We start from the raw sequence: 20,769 nt of genomic DNA on the forward strand, positions 1-20,769 counted from the left end.
TTGAGAGGAGGTAATGAGCAGTGTAGTTTTGATATGCTGTGGAGGTTAAGATAACCTAATCTGTCATCTTTCATTGATCTCTGCATGCTAGTTATGTTTGTCATAACAGACGGCAGGCAATAGCTCACGCATGCGCTGCTGTCATGTTTGATCATTTGTCAGTTCTTCAGCTGAGGTAAGTGTGAAGGTGTTTTTTTTTTTTTGTTTTTAGAGACAATGGTTCCATTCATTTATACAGATTTGCTACAGTGAATCTCAGCATGAACCTGGAAAAAATAAAACAGCCAACCTGTGTGCATACCAGTGGATTTCAGTGCTGGCACACATTAAGCTGTCACCTCTACGCTGTCTATAATGAATACTGAAACAACAGCATTTACCAGGTAGGAGCACAAAATTTGATTAAACACAGATATGAAAGAAAACATACTGTGGACACAAAGCACATTGGTGCAAAGCGCGACCTCGGAAAACAAATTTATCCTGGACGTGCAGATACTGAGCATCAACGATTTGCAAACACCATTTGTTGGTGGAGAACATGTACTTTCTATTTTTATGAATATTTAACCTTAAACTGGATTTTGCTAGATGCTTAAGCTGGATGAACAGCATCGTTTCGCTACTCAGATCTTCATAGCGAAGTTCATGAATTTGAACCGCATGAACATGAACCACAACAGAATCTGTCACCACACATAATACCCCACCCATATGGACCGTGAGCTGACAAAATCCTCACCTCGTAGTATCAGCCCCACTTGTGATAGAGTTAAATGACACAAAAAGGTCAACAAAAGGTCTTAGAAGGGCAGCAAGGGCTTGGTATTAGACTGTCTTCATCTGTCCACGCCATGGGAGCACAGTTGAGGGAATTTTCCTTATTCCCGCCTCTACCCCTTTTTTCACATTGCCTTTATTCTCACTTAGTCTCTCACAATTAGCAGAGACAAAGAAATCCTCAAGGGTGTAACACTAGATAAAAACCTGTGAAAGAATACTAATAACACTACTGGAAATCATAAGAATGAATTAGTTTAGCGGCTGCAGCTCTGTAGAGCTCAAGGTTTCATGCAATGCATATTCAGTAGATATTGAACACAGTATATTTTCTTTAATTTTAAACTATTTATCAACATTCACAAGACTGCAGTGAACTAAGTCTTCTCCTTCTAATTATTAATTACAGGAAAAAATATCTTAAAGCACTCTGTTCAGAGTGAGACGTGGACAAATTTGTCTTTTATATCTTTATCTTTATCTTTCGGTGCCTGTTGGTCTGTTGTCTTCCTGGAAGCAAAGCACTCAAAGGGCATTTGATCTATATTTACTTTGAGCTTATTTCATTACTATTGTTTTCAGCATCCACTCAGGATGTGAACAGATTAAAACAGCACTTAACAGCACTTTTGATTTATTTATTTATTTATTTATTTATTTATTTAAATTAATTGGATGCCCATCATGGTATATTTGCTTTACGATAATATGATGACATATGCACCCCAATTTTCACTTTTCATTTTGCCACATTTCTCTTAAAATGGCCGGCGGGTAATCGAAAATCAGCTTTGAGAGAATTCCCTCAAACTAGTTCAGTGCCGCAGTGACGGCGTAACAGCATTTTCAAAATGCTTAACGGACATCTTCTTCATACAATACATCTGGATTGTGAGTAACCTTTCAAAGTAATTTCCTGCTGCAGTGTTCTTCCAGGGAGAGAAATTGAGTCATTTGCAGCTAGTGCACAGGCAGGAGAGTGGCTGTAAGTATATGTTAGCTAGAACTCTGACTTAGTTCTGTTCAGCACTTGACTGATGGCCCTCGCTGCCCACATCCATTACTCTGTCACTCGTTTCAAATTGCCTTTCAAACGTTCTGGCACTTCTGGAAAAGTGAGCACTCCTTCTTTTTGTCTGGGTAGCTGAAAGAAGGCACAGTGGCAGGTGAGGGTGCACAAATATCTTATTTCACTTGCACAGCTGTCAGATCCTGTGGGACCACTTCAGAGGTGATCTGGCCCTGCACGGTGATAGGAATGCCAAAATGTGAGCAAAACACACCGAGCAAAGAAATTAGGAAGGACAGTGGAAAAAAAGAAATGCAGACACATCCTGCAAATGGGAAAACCAGAGAAGACACTTAACTGACATTCTCAGAGAGAAATTTGGACATAAGGCAAGGTCTCATTATACTCGCTCTTTCTGACTGTCAGAAATGACACTGAGATGACTTGTAACTAGATTCTGACAGACGGACGGATCTAAAAATGTATGTTTATGAAATTCTTTGTAACCTCTAAGTTGAGCGTGTTACATACAGTTTTTAAGTATGCATGTACTGTATACTGCCTATAATCCTGAACTCACAGCCTTCAAAATGCATCAAGGTCTCTCCTGCTTCTCATCCTCCACTCTGTCCCTGTGTGTGAGCTTGGTGACATGGCAGCTCATTCCTAGACACTATTAATGATGGAGCTCCCCTTTTCCAGCGTTGACTATCATCTATCACCACCAGCCAGGCCAGCCATCAGTCCTTCACTAAATTACAGCCTGCTGCATGAGACATAAAATAGGGTAATGGGCTGAAAATTAGCCAATTACAATCATTACACTGCCATAATTGACCCTGGAGACCCATGTCCAGCAGTACACACTCTGCCTTAAGGTTATGTGTGTGTTTGTGTGTTTGAGGCACTTAATTAGGAGTAGATTGGACCATGAGGATGAAATCTAATTTATTGAACAGCAGCAATCCAACAGCTGACTGGCAGTAAACATAGAACATTTTGGAGAGGTGAACAGCCAAGATGCTTTTAACAGAGAGTAGAAAACAAACTAAAAGAAATCAGACAAAAATTATGAAAAGGTGAGAGAAAAGAAGATTAGGTGGAAGGGGAGATATGGATTTTATCACAGGGGAAGAAAAACTAAGCCTAAAACAGAAGGCAAAAAGAAGAAATGAAGAAAAAAACAAAAATGGGTCATTATTTCTAAAGGAAGAGCATAGCCAATAAATGCTAATTAAACAAATTTAACATATTAAAAAATGTGATCAAACATGTTAATTAGTGAGCTTTAGAGGCAATGGTAGGCAGATTTTGTTACTTGGACAGACCCAGGTTAGCTGTTTCCCCCTGTTTATAGTCTTTGTGCAAAGCTAAGCTAACCGGCTGCTCGCTGTAGCTTCACATTTAGATGAGAGATATGAAAGAAGCATCGATCTTCTCATCTAACTCTTGGCGAGAAAACAAATTAAAATATTCCCCAAAATGTCAAATTACTGCTTTAATTTTCTTTATGTGTCTCTTGGTTGAAATGTTCATAATTGCTTTTCCTTTTTTTAATTATAAATCACAGCCTAAAGCTGAAGACTGTAATGCTTTTTAATTAATATAGTGGTATTTTATCTATCTGAGTTGTAGAAGCTGGTGATACACTTAAAAAAAGTGCACTGACTGTGTTGTTGGAAACACTCTCCCTACCCTGAGAACTGTTGATCATTTTTGTCTGGTTGTCTGGCTGCCAGTGCTAATAAAAACTGCCTTCTTCACTTCAGTAAGTACCCATATTTACATTAGCTGGATGGTTGGTGACATTTTAACGGCAAGTCAACAACAATAAGGTGAAGCAACTTCTCGGAGGCAACGCTAGATGCCTGTCATGATCACTGTGGTTTGAACTCCCTTTGAAATGATACCTGAAAGCAGCGCAGAACGAGAAGAACAAGACGATTGATGAACAGAGATTGTGGCAACGATCAATCTTGGAAACTGTGTTCTACAGAAGAGTGTCTTCTAAAAACACACATTTGTAGCACATGTTACTCCATACAACCATTTCTTTTTCTCTCTTGTACTTATTAGTCCTTACTTGACCTCTCTCTGTTACCCTCTCTAACACAAATGTTAATCTCAGTGTCCCCCAGGCTGAAGCATCATTGAATAAAAAGGCTGTTTATCTCTCTCACCTTGACAGGAAACTGCATCCATCAGATTTAAACCACATTTTTCAGAACGGGTCTGTGACCCTGTGTCTGAAGCGGAGTTTGTCACTTGAAAATGAAGGACAAATGCCTCTTTCACACTGAGGAAAAAAAAAATCACATCTTAAAGGAGCCAATTTACATTTGTTTCATTGAGCTTTGCTTGAATACTTGCTGATTTGAGATAAAACTTGCTTCGCTGGTTGTTGTGAGACTCAGCTATATGGGATGTTTTTCAGCACAAATCACCAAGCAGTTAACTTAAAGTGACACCACTAAGAATTGTGCGCTCAAATCTGTGCTGTTCAGAATAAGACAACGGAGCAGATTGTAGTGCATGTTTTGTTTGTAATGGACAAAGATGAAAAAAGCAAAGCTGTTACCACTGTGTTTGTGGTTCTGCTCACCATGATCTGCAAGCATCACATTGCATTCTGCACAGTTGTGCACTGTGCAGGCAATTTTTGTCCAGGACAAACATATCATACTGGTTATGTTAGCTGCAACCAGCCCAATTTAAACAAATCACAATGCCCTAACCAGAGGGCTGTAGCAGCCACAGGCAAAACCGCCTTTTGTCACAATGGTAAGAATAATGCACAAATATGCAGGAAAGATTCTGCAATGGCCATGGACAAAAACAATGTTTTAGATTTCACACTGGAAATAAACAGCGGGCCTGTTCCTGTCAACTCATCCATCCACCCCCAACCTCCTCCCTATGACGACTTTATATATTTCATCACCTGACTTCTTCCTTTGCCCCCTTTTTACAGAACAGTCTCTGTAATTGCATGAATAAGTATAAAAGTTGTACAGTTGTAACAGTCGAGTGTAAATGTGTTGCACTTATCCAAGCATATTCTGTGTTTAATTATTCCATATTAGCATTTTATAACTGCATTATACCCAAGGTACAAATTTGAGCAGGACTGGAAACGTAAGAGTTCAAGTGTCATAAATATGAAACATGGTGCACAATTAGGTCTGTGTAATTTTATCAAGATACAGAAAAAACAAAGCACTCTGTGTTTCTGTGTTGCCATAAAATTACTCACTTTTTTTATAAAAATAATTTTGTTTAATTATTTTGATGACAGTACTGTGCCTAGCACTTTCTAACTGACACAGTTAGAAAGTGCTTTTTCTTTATACCACTGCCACGGTCCATCCAATCACGGAGAATGACCTTTGTTAGTCTGCACTATATCAACATCGTTATTAATTAAGTGAGGGGTTCTTGGAAAAACAGACATCCACATCTCCAGTTCTCTTCACTGAGAGAATGCTGTCCTCTTCTTTCCTGTTTATACGTTGGATGATGAAAATCATGAGAGAGGAGAGGAAGTAGAGAGGGCAGAGTAGAGGCTAGGATAAAAGGGAATGGGGAAGGATGAGACAAAGGTGATAGCACAACAGAGGTCTGTTGTGGTGACAATAAAAGAGAGATGGGGTGGAGTTAGGGGAATGGAGGGGTCTTGGATGATGGAGGATAAAGTTAGTCTGAGTGACTCTGATGTCGTACACAGGTCCAAAAGCCAGATTATCCTATTTTATGCTCACATGAACAAGGCAAATGGAGCGAGGAAGATATGCAAATTGCTGTCTAATTGGCCTGTCAGGATATTGAAGCCCTGTCAAACCGCTGTCAGAGAGAGAGAGAGCAAGAACGAGAGAACACAGAGAATTACTGGATTAGTTTCAGCTGCCATTCACTGCACATTTCATTAAGTAATTTCAGCTCACATCAGGACCATGGGTCAGCGCTCTATCCTTGAAGAGCAGGTTCCTTCAGCCTTCATTTTGACAAAAGAGAGGCAGCACTTCTCATCACTGCTCTACGTTCCACCTCCTGTCTGTCTCCCGCAAACCAAAAACACAGACGCTGCCAGTAAACAAGTTTTCACTGGCTCCCCTCCTCTGCAGATGGTACAGGGAAAACACATCTGAATGCAGAGAACGTGACAAGAAACGACTATAAAACAAAATATTGAAACTGGAATAAATCTGGATACAGAATTTTTATTTTTATCATGGCAGTATATGTATAAATCAAGACAAAAAAATTCAGAGCAGTCAGTCTACCAGTCAGTCAAACTGTCATGTCTGTCCTCGTCTCTTTGAAAGTGTTGATACTTTCAAACTTTTAATAATAATGCTAGATAGAGCTAACAGAGCTATTCCAAGGCAATTACATATATTACAGTTAATAAAGAGATTAGTAACTCATATTAGTGAGTTTTCTGCTTGCTAACAGCTGAGTTTGCTAAGCCTTATTCTCCTTACTTACCACATCCGTAAAGCTTTCTGCTCTCACACTGCACATACTGTATAAATCATTTGCTATGGTTGTTATTAAGGCTTACTGTATTGACTTGACTGAAATCAATTTATCTATAGAGCACATTTAAAAACAACAACACTGACCAAAGTGCTTTACAGAGAGAATAAATTATGGGATTATTTGATTGATGATTCCAATGAAGCAAAAACACAGAAATGATCAAATAAAAACACAGACATAAATAAGAGGCTATAAGTAAATTAATAAAAACCTAGACTATCTGGATAAAATCATAGCACAAACAGCATTACACAAACAACAAATAAAATACAAACAAGTAAAAGCCAGAGTGTTGTCAGGCAAAAATAGAAGAAAGGAGAAAGTGCTTCACGTGTATGAAATGCTGCTTTTTCGTTTATTAAACAAGCGGCCATAGACGGTAGACCACATTTTTCAGGGGATTCTAACCCTAACCCTAACCCTAACCCACACACAGCCATAGCTCATTATGAGTGGACACACACAAAAAAGAAATAGAGAGCAATCGAGAAATTGAAAATCATCACATAGTGTCAAGAAATGAGAGACAGTTTCAGTGCAGAATAGAAAAAGGGGGTAATAGGGTGATAAGGGAAGGGACTGGGTCCTCCAGAAAATCAATCAGAGGCTAAAAGGTTGTTTGACGCTGTGAGCAACTTGACAATGCTTTGATGACAGAGCTCCAGTGGAGCATTACTGGATATGTAATTACTCTGACCATCTTATATGGATCCAATTAGCTCGCCTCAACAGTGGAGTGCCACGGTGATTCCCATCATATAAATGGTTCAGGTTTCCCTGTGTCCCACACAAAGTGTGACACCACATTGTTTGTGTATCTTTTGAGAAACTGGAAAATGGCTTATATTACTATTAGACATTTTTACACTTCAGGTTCTGAAACACGCTTTTGGATGATTACAGTTATCTTTTTTGGTTAAAAGGTCAATACAGTGCGTGAAATTTTTGCCTGATAGTGAGAAAATTCTTCCTCTCTGTGATAAATTGCCTTGTTACTCATACGATAGTTTCCCTGAAACAAGACAAGGATGCTATAGCCCAGCTCAGAGTAGCTCTACTCAATAATGCAATAATGCAGCAGGTGAACTGGGCTTTTATTGTCATGGTAACAATAATAAACATGCAGTTAGGGTTATGGAACAGTCACATTTTGGTTAGGTTTAGACACAAACACTACTTGGTTGATTTGAGGAAAAGATCATTGTCTGTGTTAAATAAGTACTTCCTCAAGGTTAGAGGAACTTTATTGTCATGGTTACAATGATAAACGCAGTTAAGTTTGTGGAACGGTCATGACCCATCTATTCACCCCAACCTCCTCCCTGTGTGAACGTCGTTGCTCTTTTTACTATGTCACCTGACTTTCTCCTCTGCTTGCATCACAATTACTACGGCTGCTAAAAATAAAATGGAACTATGAATCATAATAAGCTGCTTGGGATTCTTTTCTTATATGAGCGGGTAGTAGTCTCCCCAGGCTACATCTAATCATTGTCAGCCACATGCTAGTAAGACTTGTGAGAACTCCCTTCACCTGAACTCATCAGTTATTTAACAACTACACAGCTGCTGCACTAAAACAAAGGCAATCATAATATAGGTATAATTCATGATATGTTCCCCTGTGTTTCTTCATTTGTGCTCTCTTATCCCATAATGCTTAAACTTTCTCTCTTATAACTGATACAGTTTTGTCAAACCTTGAATGTCAGGCGGATGAATGAATATCAGGACCAGATGCTAATCCACTGGAAAGCCTAATGGAGCAAAAATCATTGAGGGAGAACAATTTTCTCCTTTAATTATATTCAGTGTAGATCTGCTGTACTTTGACATTTAATTTTAGGGAAATTCATTAATTTAATAAAATTAACATTTTGATGGGAAAATCTAAGTCTCACCTTCTACAATGATGTGATAAAAATATATTTTTTAAAAGCTCTTGATGTATAAACAACAGGCCATGCCAAGATAACACACAGGGGGCAAATGCACAGGTCAGATAGGTGACATGAGAGAAGGATCAATAAAATGTGACAAACAGGGCTCCGGTTTGTAATAAGAGGATGTCATTGTCTCCAGAACAGAAAATATGACTGTGTGGGGAGGTTTAAATAAGAATATACTGTGATGGAGCAGGATTGGGGAAAAGAGCAAGAGAGAGACAGTGAGGGGAAGGGAGGGGAGGAACCCCACACCCTCCCAAAAAAGATTGAGAGTACTGAGAGGGAGAAAAAAGGGGAATGTATCTGTCCTGCAGGGAGGAAACACAGAGAGATGGGTGTGGAGGCGTAGCACTGAACCTCATGTCCTAAGGCAAGGAGGAGATATCAATACACACACTGACAGTTCACTGAGAGCCAGTCTCCTGCTCTGGACAGAAAAAAATGGAATGAGATACAGTATGAGGAGAAAGCCTTGCATAAACAAAAGTGTGCAACAACTCCAAAACCATAGTGGACTTGTGCGTCTTCCCTGCACAACTGTGAAGCGTTGTATTTCTTTTTTTAACATAAGCTGCGTCGATAGCACTGTAGGAAGTGATACACACTCATTGTTTCATAATGTAGTATTATTCCAATTAGAAATGTACTACTAATTCTGAGTATACAAATTATAAACTTGTATGTCATGTTAGGATACCTATTTACACATCCAGCAAACACAGAGCATGAGAGTCATGACTGTTGCTACCCAGAAAATGTAAGTCCAAATGGTTTTTTGGCTCTGTTTTGGTCTCCACCTGAGGTAAATAAGTGGCCTTTTAGCTGCTATGTGGTCCACATGTTCATCATCAAGCCACTGACTTTGTGTGTCTGCCATTTGGTTCTGGGTAGGTAGTATTCAGTGGTCTTATAAGAGCCTTGTCACTGGAAACAGCTGTCTGCTAGAGCTGGAAACATGGTTGATGAGAGCAGCGTGAGTAGACCAAAACAGTCCAGGTGGGGGAAATTAAACCAAAACAATGAGCTGAAAGATGATAAAAACCTCAAGAAAACGTTTAAAGTCTGGTAAAATTCTCTGTGGATTCGTCACAACAGTTGACTCCTTTCACCTTACACGTACTCATTGGAGTCATTTGTTGATGTGAAAGTATTTTTAATATAATAATGTGATATTATTACTTTACTTAGGTGTAAATGTTAACTGAGAAGATACTGGCGAGTAATACGTAAACATAGTAGAGAAACTAATGGCAGAGAGAAATCTGGTTTGTAGGTGTTAGCCCTCTAAAACAGCATACAGAATCTTTGATGTTCTGCATCTGTTTCATGTTGCAGACCTGCCTCAATATTACCTCACAACTAAGCACCCACTGCAGAAATTTAACAGCAACACAAAGGTAAAGAGGACAGGGCGAAGGAGAGAGAGAAAGAAAGGGAGAGGCAGGCAAAGTGATATGTTCCTGTTTTCCTCGGGGCAGACGGTCAGACACCTGCGTGGTTTGATCATACCATCCCTTCAATATCCTCGCTTATCCTTTGATGATCCATCACATCATCTCTTTCTATTCCCCTTCACTGTCTCTTTCTCTCTCTCTCTCTCTCTCTCACACACACACACACACGCTACATATCCCTCTTTCCCGGATCTACCTTTGTTTCTCTCTTTCATCTCCTCTTCTCCCCCCACCTCCCTTCTCCTAACATTTTTTTCCTTTCCCCCTCCCTGCTCCGCTTCCTCTTTTGCCTCACCACCTTTGAAGTGACTCATAGCTTCTGCTTTGCCGGGCCCTACAGTTTAATTAGCACCTCTGCTTTTGTCACCTTGGTGCAGTTTCACTCTCAGGTAGTCACTGTAGGTAGATTTGGGATTTGGCAAAGTGAAACTGACTATTGTTATTGTGTGAAGATGCTTCACAGTGGCACAGCCAAAACTATAGCCATGATCTGTGATAAAATTGTACTTTGAGGCAATCATGCCATTAGTTTCTCTACTATGCTTACTGCCCATTTTCCACTCTCCTCTTAATGTCCTGTTTCTCTTTTTACATTGTAAGAATAGGATTTCCTGCTGTTTCTAAGCAGATGGAAAATATTTTGGCAGATACACATGTACAGCACATCAAAAGCTGTTATTGTCATAGCAGCATTGTGTCTGTACAAAGGAAAAAGACAATACAGCTGTAAGCAAAAGAGCATTGGGCAATGATGAAAACGAGTCTATCCACCTGGCAATTTTAATGACGACTGAAGAAAGCATCAGAAATTTATGAACCACTTCCTGTTTGTGTCTTTGTTGCAACAACGGGCAAAACAATGATGTGATTGTTCCTGACAGAACTGCAAGAATATTAAAGGTTTTCACTCACAATTATTCAGCCGTTCATCATTGTGATTCATTAACAAGTGAGGTATTGTAAACAATGCCTGCTCTCAATTCGAATAGCATGTTTTTCATTACAAAAATCCCACTCACCACCGGCTTTGAACTTATGATAATAAGTCCTATATTTTCCAAATCACACTACAAGCAGTAAATGGATTTTGACTGTGTGCTTGGTAAAAATAGGATAAATGGCACTGAAAAAAACGTGTAAATTATGTGTACCGTTTCTTTGTTGTTCTCAACAAAGTTATGGTGAAAACTGAAGAAACTTTTATTATTTGAAATATACATTGGCATCTTTGATACAGTTGCCTAAGTTTGACTGTCAGTATTATCTATTCACAAGAACTAAGGGAGTTCACTCGTATATAGTACAAAGCACTGTACAAACAGTTATAGCCCAAGGTGTTTGAACTCGCAGGCTCTTCCTGCATCTGCATTTCCTCACGAGCGTCTGACAGAACAGATAACACTTGATGCACTTCATGTGCATAACTGCAACTAAAGCTTCATCTTAGGTTTTCAAGTCTACCAACCCAACTCTTGACTTACTGTAATAAACGCTGAGAACGATGAGAGTTTCAGTGTACACAAACACATTCACACGCACACGCACAACCTAAACCAACCAATGAGAATAATCAAAAATGTTTTTGCGTGGCAGCTGCTCATGATGACCCTCTCTCATTTTCATTGTCCAACTGTCTCTTTCATTTTTTTCCCTCGGCTATCCATCCTCTTTCTCTCTGTTTCCCTTCAGTTCTTCAGCTACTTTTGTTCCTTTACCTAGTGTGAGTTCGGAAGAGGTAACAGTGTACCACGGCGCATTATTCTGGTACAATGATGAATGGGGAGAATCCGTGCTTGTTGACTGTGGCCTTGAGATAAAGAATAGGCAAATGAAACTGCCTGCCTGCCTTGCAGCACCCTAGAGTCCACTGCCACCATTCCTCATGATAATTTGATTGAGAACGCTCGATCAGCACATACTCCTCGACCCACACACCTTTGCTCTGAAGGAGGTGTTGGGGAAGGGGAGGGCTGGTTTAGGAATAGAGAATGCCATCATGGCATGCGGTAATAACAATTTATCTCCAGGATGCCTGTCTCAGCATATAATGTTCAAGTTGGGCCCACTGTGGGTCGTCTACATCAAAGTGAAATGTGGTGCTGCAGGAGAACGACAGAACGGGAGACAGGGAGGAAAAGAGGAAAGAAGATATAGTTAAAAAGGTGAGGTGAGCATAAGAAGTGACGATGAGGGAACATATGAGGCAGTCAGAGAAGAAGCAGTAGTGATGGAAGGCCGGTGGATGGCAGAGGGAATAAAGGATGATGGGAGAAAAGTACAAGCGTGGAGAAAACTTGCAAGTACTTAACAATCCTAGTCTGTGTTCTCTCACTGCAATTAATGTGGAGCCAGAAGGACAGCCCACTCCTTTTTCTGCAGTAAAACAAAACCAGGATTGATGAGAGTGTCTGTAATGCCTAAGTGACTGCCTGTGTATGGGCTCGCTAGGAGCTAAGTGTTGAGATAGAGAAGAGGAGAAAGGATTGTTGGATCAGGAGAGAAGGAATGTTGCACTAGTCGGAGAGAAAGACACAAATGGAGGCACAGATAGAAATAAAGATTTGAGACAATAGTTCAAGAGAAAGGTGGGAGAGAGCTGTAGCACCAGACAAATTCAAAGGGAGATAAATTGGGACAAAACTGCTCTTTTGATGGCCATTTTTTCACAGTCTCCTTGGTAGCTATTGTATGGCTTTCATTCATTAGACCACATTCAGTGAGAAACATTCAAGGGGAGAAATATCACCACTCAGCAGCCAGTGCACAGCTTTGCTCTTTCTTCCACCGGGCTTGACCTTCTCAATTCAACAAACAAAATGTGTTAATTGTGGAGAAAAGCAATCAAAAGTAATTTCCTCTTTAGTCTTCCTGCTTGTTGTGGTGTCACTAAGCCTTCACTGCATCCCAGCTTTGGTTACTGGGGAAAGCTATGTACTGTAAATTACTGTAAAGTCAGTACTGCTGGATTGTAGGGGAACAGTCTCTGTGAGGAACATCTTCAGTATCTCCACTTTTATGATATGAAAAAAGTTGCTATTTTTGCATAATATATTCCGTCTTTTTTTAAATAACTACATCTCCCTACACCCATCCAAAGGATCATTAAATCTTCATACACAGCACATCTACATATGCCATTGTATTTAGGTTAGACTTCACAGTACATACTACAATGCAGGGCTGTTAGCAACCCTGAGAGAAAAAGCAGGAAAAAAAGAGCTTTTAACATGAATCCAGGCTGTTCCACACTCTTTAAGGTCAGCTCTGTTTACCCATTATCTACAGAACAGCTCACACGTAACATTGAAAAAGACAAAAGCATGGCTGTGGCATCAGAAGAAAAGCACACATGAAAAAAAAAGCAGAAGAAAAATAGCTGACTATCAGTTTTCCATGGTTGTCAGAGTTGGGATTATTAGGAGCCATTTCGCCATAATGAGCTGTTAAGCGTTAGCTGCCAAACAGGTTCTTCGTTTGCCTTTCAGTCTCAGCATACGTTGTCTAATTATAACAGCTACGTTCTCTCTCCTTCCTGTCACAGTCAGCACCGGTGTACCTGCGTGACAGCTGTCTGATTTCAGCTCTTGTTAGACAACATAATCAGCTCCTGAAACAATCATCTGGAGATGAGGTTTATAATGATGTCGCAGTGGCTCTATTACACATGTACTGTACCTGTTCTGTGACTCAATTGGACAAATATCAGTCAGAGCTACACTCCCAGCATCCAGTTTAATGGAAACCATTATGTGCTGTGTGGCCTCTTTGCCTCAAACATGAGCAGCAATAAAAAGTGAAAACAGAACAAGTGTTGCCCCGGAGTTGTTTTTCATGGAGTACTGGGGGAATTTTTACTGGCCTTCGAGGCTGTGGAAACCTTTTCACGAAAAAAACCACAGTGACCAAACTCTCAGTTGCTGCAGAGCATCTATAAATTCACTGTTATATACCGCTAAAGGGGACATCCCCTGGTCAAACCCTGCTGTGTTTGCTATGTACAACCAACACACTGAAACATTTCTCAAGAGTAATAAAGATTCTGAGATTAATTTATGAATTCAGAGCATAAATAAATTAAGTATACTGTGGCTAGAACCAAAACAATCCCAAGTGCTATATGAAATAAATGTATGATACTCAGGCTGGTTGCAGATGTAGCAAAAAAGCACAGTCTGAATAGAAATGAATAAATCTGGACATAGAAATAAGTGGACCTGATTCACAGTATACTACACTGAAAATAAGATAAAATCTTGCTTCCTGAGTGGTGTAAAAAAAAAAAAAAACTGTAAATGAAAACCATGCTCTGTAACTGCTTGATATTCTGGACAAGCTTGTAGGCAGGCTCGAGTGTCAGATTAAGATTTAGACTAGAAAATGAATATTGCCATCATGAGAAGCCGACAGGGCTCGGGAAAAGATTGTATATTCTTTCACTTTTGAGAGGAAGCTTTTGGTCGGGGTTGATGGGGCATTTCAGCTCAGCTTATGAGGAAAAAAGAAAAAGGATGACACACGGCTTCAGCCATGAACAGATCCCTGTCAGGGGGGAGTGAAGAAGATGCATCTTAACGCGAAACCCGAAACCTCACAGGATTATGAAAATAAACGCATTTTTATAAACGTCAATATGCTTGAATCTATCGGTTGTCTTCCATCCAACTAAAAGTTCCTGCTATTGTTTTTTTAAAGCCACTTCAATCCACAGCCATGGGTTTTTTTATTAAAAGAAGAGCAGTAAAGTTAGAAGTTTGAAGCTGAAAAAAGAAATATAATGAGAAGAAACTGCACTAAAAAAACATTGAAAATCACTTAGTATTACACTGCTTAGGGTGATAAATGGAATTCAGTTTCCATGACAAATAGTGAGAGCAGAGAGCTGTCGGATAAACTGTTTTTGTAAAGTTGCCACAGTTGCCTGCACACAGTGCCGAAGCATCCTTGTCTTGGAGCCTGTGTGCGTGTGTGAGACAATGTACGTGTGGGAGGATGTGTATGCTGCGTGTGTGTTAACCTGTACTTTCCAAATGTGTGCGAATACTTGAGTGTCCTTGTGTTTCCTACCAGCATAGGGGACCGGGGCATCCTTGTCTAGAGCTACCAGAGGAGGGTCCAGCAGTACGGTGTCCATGTTCTCTGTGATCACACCATGGTAAGATGTCTCTATCCAGGGCTTGTGCTTGTTCACTGTGAAGAGAGAAGGAAAAAGATGATCGATATTAAAACTGTTATAATCTTCCTTTGTAAATCTACTTTTTACTTAAGTGCACATTGCAGTTTGTAGTCTTAAGGATTGTTACAGTAATTCACATTTTGTTGTTTCTACTGCACTTTACTACATATAAATGTGCTGACCTACTTCAACAGGACGGAGAACGAGAAAACATAAAGAAAGGAAATCTCCACTTTTTTTAAAAAATACTGGGTTGTGATCATGATTGATCTCAAAGAGTTTTAGAGATGACAGGAGGACAAATGGAATTTAGAGGGTGAACACTGTGAAAGAAACTATTGATGTTACAGGTTTACATTTATGTTTGTCGTGCTTTAAAAAAAGGGCTCTACATTCTCTGACAAAGCAACCGAATGCTACAAAGATAACAAAGGTATTTGTCTGTTGTACCAGACAGAAGACACGAGAAGAATGACAAGAAGAATGAAAGCAAAACCTTTAACATTGGTATTCCCACGTTTTTTCTCCCAGTTTATACACACAATATACATTTCTTGTCTCTAACAACACTCTCTGATGGCCTGGGGAGGTTGTGGACTGACATAGATCTTCTCACCAGTGGCTATGCTGTCAGTTGTGTTTGACAAGGCAATGTACACAAACACCACTGTCAAGCACACAAACTTCTAACACTTGGACTCAGTTGGGGAAAAATCAGGGTCTCAGTTGTCCAGAGAATATGTTAAAAATAAATAAATAAATAAATAAAAATACTGTTAAATGTATCAGAATGATTTTTTCATGAGACAGTCCTGGGCTGTAATCTGAACCCAGACATACTGACATGCAGAATCCACATGCAACTTTGTGTTTAGGTCTTTGTTTCGACCTCTACACTTCTACACTTCCTCCAGCAATGCCATCCTTTTCCATAGTGCATTGTATAGTGCAGTGTTTCATTTTTCTCTGTTCACCAGTCTCAATGAAGAATCCGACCACCATGCCACAAATGTGATTGAAAAGTCAGAAGGTTGAGTTTGAGATTAACACAGATCACCATCACGCATAATTACTGACACTGTGCATTAAACTTCCTCTCTCACAGCAGGACCTCACAAATAGACAGACCGATGAACAAGAGCAACCATATGTGTATGTGCACTTTTCTGTGACACACGCACACACACACACACACACACATGCATGTCCGCTCATTTCTCTGGTGTACAAGTGTTACTCTCTGCAGGGAGCTGGGATGTCAACTTGACCTTTCAATCCACTGAAGAGGAACGTTTTGTCTCATGCCAATGAGCAGATGACATGTCCAGCTGGCAGTGATTTAAAATGCATCAAACTGTTCCTAAAACCTTCTCACAGCTTTTCATCTGTTTGGATGAATTTCAGTAGTTTTGTCCTACTATTCTATTTTCTCCCCAGCTTGACACTATTCTGAGTTGGAAGAACAGGGTCAAAGTAAAAGAGGAAATGAGTGCGGGCCCTTTATGAAGGAAACCTTTGTTTAAAGAAGCGAAGACGCGGTTGTGAATGGAAAAATTTGAGTAAGGCAAAGAAAAAAGATAGCTTGTATCATCTTATCTCTTCTAACAATTTTACCATGTATTTTTACAGCATTTTTTAAAAAAACATAAAACACAGTATACTGATGAGATGAAATATAGTTAACAAAAGGGGAAAATGTTGCCTTCAGTTCATTGACAGAGACCTGCTGATCACTCCAGATGGAACTTTCACCATGCTGAGACAGAGCAGGGAGTGGATTATAGGGAGAGAGGGAACCACAAGGGGAGACATTATTCATACGAGGAGTCACATCTCATGCTCATGCAGGAGATAGAAAGCACTGCAGCACACAGCATGACTGCTCTGCTGGAAAGAAGAGAGAGAGGAGTGGAGCTCTGTCTTTGAGTTGTGTTTAGGCATCTTTACACCTGGAATATTTTTGCTTGTAATGGTGTAAAATCTGTGCAGTAAAACACAACAGCACTCATACTTTTATGGTATAGTATAGCTATGGTACAGCTTCCTCCTAATACTTACAGCTTTCCTTGGATTTACTCTTCGGTGCCAGTAAAGTTTCCACCCAAAAGCAGACGTGAAATGAACTGAAACAATCTTATAAATAGACTCTTCAGAACCAAGAGTATATTAGACTGAGGCACTGATGTGCCCATAAAATAGACAATAAAAATGAGCATTATTGAAGTGATTCTTCATTCCTGTGTGCTTGCTCTTGCCACTGTAAATACATATTAATCCATCATGCTCACATAGCATTTCATTTACATTCGAAGATGTCTTCAGTAAGTCTAATAGCAGTCCACAGCTAGTGCAGTTTACTCATGGATGGCAGGTTCAATTTCTGGCTCAAGGTCTTACATTTATCCCAAACAAATTGAGTGGTGGTTGAGGCAGCAGAGCTGTGACTTTTTAAAGGGAGTCTAATATAAGAGCTGTTTTGTAGAAAGAGCACATATCAAACCATGGAAATGGGCTATTTCCAAAATGGCTTTCATGGCATGTAGTACTGTAAAGCCATTAGTGATGCGTTTAAGGTATTCATCCTTGACATCCTGGTACTGAGCCCCAGCAATGAAAAAAAAAATGAGGTAAGCTTGCAATCAAAGAGAAAAAAATCTGGAGCAGAGGCCTAGACAAAGCTGGCCCTGCTAAGAAATATACCGTGCTGCAGCTGTCCATAAGATCACCTCTGAAACTGAAACAAGACTAGGAGACCTCAGCTCCATGAAGCTGTTCTTTGGCACTGCTAAATGCTAATGTCAGCATAATAACATGCTCATAATGACAACGCCAGCAAGCTCATGTTTAACAGGTGTAATGTTTACCATGTTCATTCATGTTTGTACAACATTTAATAGCATCTCATCCGATAGTTGTCGACATATTTCAGTCTGGACCAAAGTGGCAGACTGAGAGACCAACGAGCAGACGCTGCCATCCCTGGAGCCATGACGCTAGCGTGGTTAATAATAAGCTTTTTTGTAGCAGCTGATTTCCCCCTTTAATAAGGTTACAAGTGTCACTGGCATGCAATATGCGTGGCATCTCTGGCTATTTCCTAAGGAACATCTGCAGCCATTACAGCATTAGACTCCACATTATGGAGGACTAATTCATTTAGTAGGAGAAAGAGTCTAAAAGTAGATCAAGTACAGCACTGGAGAAAATCTGATATGACAGTAATATGAAGAAGGAAATCCAGAAACAAGATTTCCTGTAAATAACATTACTGAAGGGGATTGTCAGCTTGTCCACCTTGGAACTGAAATCAAAATATCTGTTAGTATCTTCCCCTGTGACTGAGGGTCATGAAAGCATATTACTGTTGGGACACAGCCGGATGATAATCTATATTTAATTTGGGGCCCAACTCGTATTCTAAGAGACGCTGCATTGCTGTGTTATGTATTGATCAATATAAGTCATGTTGAATGTATTTTTTTTAGCACTTATTTGATTACAGTGATGTTGTAATGGAATAGAGTCATCCTTCCATGCTGAATATCAAGGCAAGGATAAAAGCAACACCACCAACAAGTGATAATAACAACCAGAAGAAGAAAAAGACAAAGAAGAAACTTTGACAGGAACCTTTTTAAGGGAGGATGTATTTCATCTGAATGGCAGATTGGCTCATGAGGAGGTAATACATCCATAGACAAAGGCTGGCCTAAAATACTTGGTAATATACATGAGAAAAACAGTACAAATAGGTAGGAAACCTTTCTGCTTTTCATGCAAAATACATGAGGCTTTTGACAATCTACAAGTACATGCACATGCCCCAACCCAAATGGATGGAGAATCATACATTGTCCTCAGAAAGGTACATTAATGGGTGACTTGTTGATACAGTTTGTGCAACTGTGCACCTTTCAACCACTGTTACTCAACACCAGCGGCAAAAGCAGATCATAAAGATGGACACACTGTGAGTTGAATGCGGAAACAGAGGATGTGAAAAGACACAACGCGAAATGTGAGACGATGTGATGGATGAGCAGAGGGGAAACTAAAGGGTTAACCTAGAGATAAGTGTTAAAAGGAGAAAGAAGATAAGACACAGCCATACTGGAGGCAGTGGGGTGAGGATGGGGAGATAATAGTGGAAGGGAGTCAGAGAGAAAATAGGACAATCAGGAGGTAGAAGAGATGGCAGGCATTACTATCACTTCTTTTATGAGGAGTATGCTGCAGCCTATATTCCTATTAAAAATATTTAAATTTAATTCCTATTAGATGCATTACATGTCAGGGATCACACATGATCATCGATCATCACATCAAATAATAACTGATCCAAGGAGACTCCTTCCCCCTCATTTACGTAAAGACCTAGCAGAGGCTTCCAAAATGAGGCTTTAGGACAAGCTTTTGTAACACACCTCAAAGTAAAACCCCTCCTCATTAGCAGCATCATTCCAGTGAGGAACAGATTGTGTTACTGTGGCTTCTCAATCCAAGTTCTGGGTAAAAATATGAAGGTTCCATATGGTGCTGATGTGTACGATGTAAATGCAGAGTCCCTGATACACTGGCTGAGGAACTTTTTAATCACATCGTTTTACTCATTCATCCTGTGTTTCCTGTCTTTGTCCTTTGTCAAAACCATCCCACGTGGACAAAAGGTCATTAAAAAAAATCAAGAAAAATGGCAAGGTAGCAGCCTATTTGTTCGCTGTTAAATATCAAATAACAGAAAAAGTGCCATAAATAATCATTTTAAAAAGAAACCGAAACAGAAGCAGTATCCAGTTCCCAACGGATCACAGACCAGCAAGAGAGTGTCTTTAAAACAAACAGTAGTAGCTAAGTAAAGCTGTTTAATGATTAGATTGTTAAAAAGGTTTTCAGCACTATTTCAGCTCCATATTCATCACTTTCAGTGTTGTCTTCATAGAATATAAATTTCAGAGTACTGGTGTCATGCAACCCAAAGATAAGGCCCTTCTCTTCTTTCTCTCGTTTCCAGCTTAATTAACAGAACAAGAGTAAAGTGCTACTGACTTGCATTCAAGTTATTAATTAACTGCATGTTAATTTTACAGAAATTCTGAGCATAAGAGGGAATTTAAAATAGTTTTAATTGTCTCACAAAAAGATTACACATTAATTTTCTACATTTGAGAAAACAAGAACATTCCCATCATGGAGTCTCCCCCGACATCATGACGGGCATCACAATATTAAATAGTATCTGTTTGTCTTGGTTTCTCTAATGAGGCAGTTAAAACAAATCATATCATCTTAGACTTGTCTCTTACAGTGATGTGTCCATGTGGGAAAGTGTTTATGATGCTGTTAGTTTAACAGTAAAAGCGGTCAGAGAATTAAAACTGCATATTCAGAGCCATTCAGCTCAGTTAGGAGGTCATAATTGCTTCAGTGGAGAAACAGTGAATTACATTATATCACACTTCTAACATTAACAAGCTATGTAGTAGTGGATTAAATATACATATATGCAGGTTTCAACACAGTGTGAGCAGATGTTATGAACAAATTCAATCAGAGTAATTAGTGTGTCTGAAAATATCCCCTACATAACTTCAGATGTCACTGTTTGCTGTCAGAGAGGAATGCTAATGGCTACAACACCTCTATGCAGATGACAAGACCTTTACTGCATTGGGACACTGATCATCAACACAGGAGACAATCGTTTATCTTAATCTGTTAATGTGTGTTCGTGAAAAAATACTCAACCAAGCTGAGGTGATATACAATTGTGTCTTCTTACTGTTATGGAAAACAATGTAGAATACCGTACTGTAGAATACAATTTTTGATCATCATCAGGAAATAGTGGTATCAACTTGGGCTCTCTGA

General features: G+C 39.6%; 1 protein-coding gene across 1 annotated transcript in view; it reads right to left on the minus strand.

The window, feature by feature from the left end:
* clstn2a (calsyntenin 2a) overlaps nt 1–20,769 on the minus strand; it is a 125,940-nt gene that overhangs the window by 52,293 nt on the left and 52,878 nt on the right. Inside the window, exon 2 of the mRNA XM_041055250.1 lies at nt 14,793–14,915. Coding sequence (XP_040911184.1) covers nt 14,793–14,915 — 123 coding nt within the window. The remainder of the gene's footprint in view (nt 1–14,792; nt 14,916–20,769) is intronic.

This window comes from Toxotes jaculatrix, chromosome 14, assembly GCF_017976425.1.
Source record: "Toxotes jaculatrix isolate fToxJac2 chromosome 14, fToxJac2.pri, whole genome shotgun sequence".
NCBI classification, from domain to species: Eukaryota; Metazoa; Chordata; class Actinopteri; family Toxotidae; genus Toxotes; species Toxotes jaculatrix.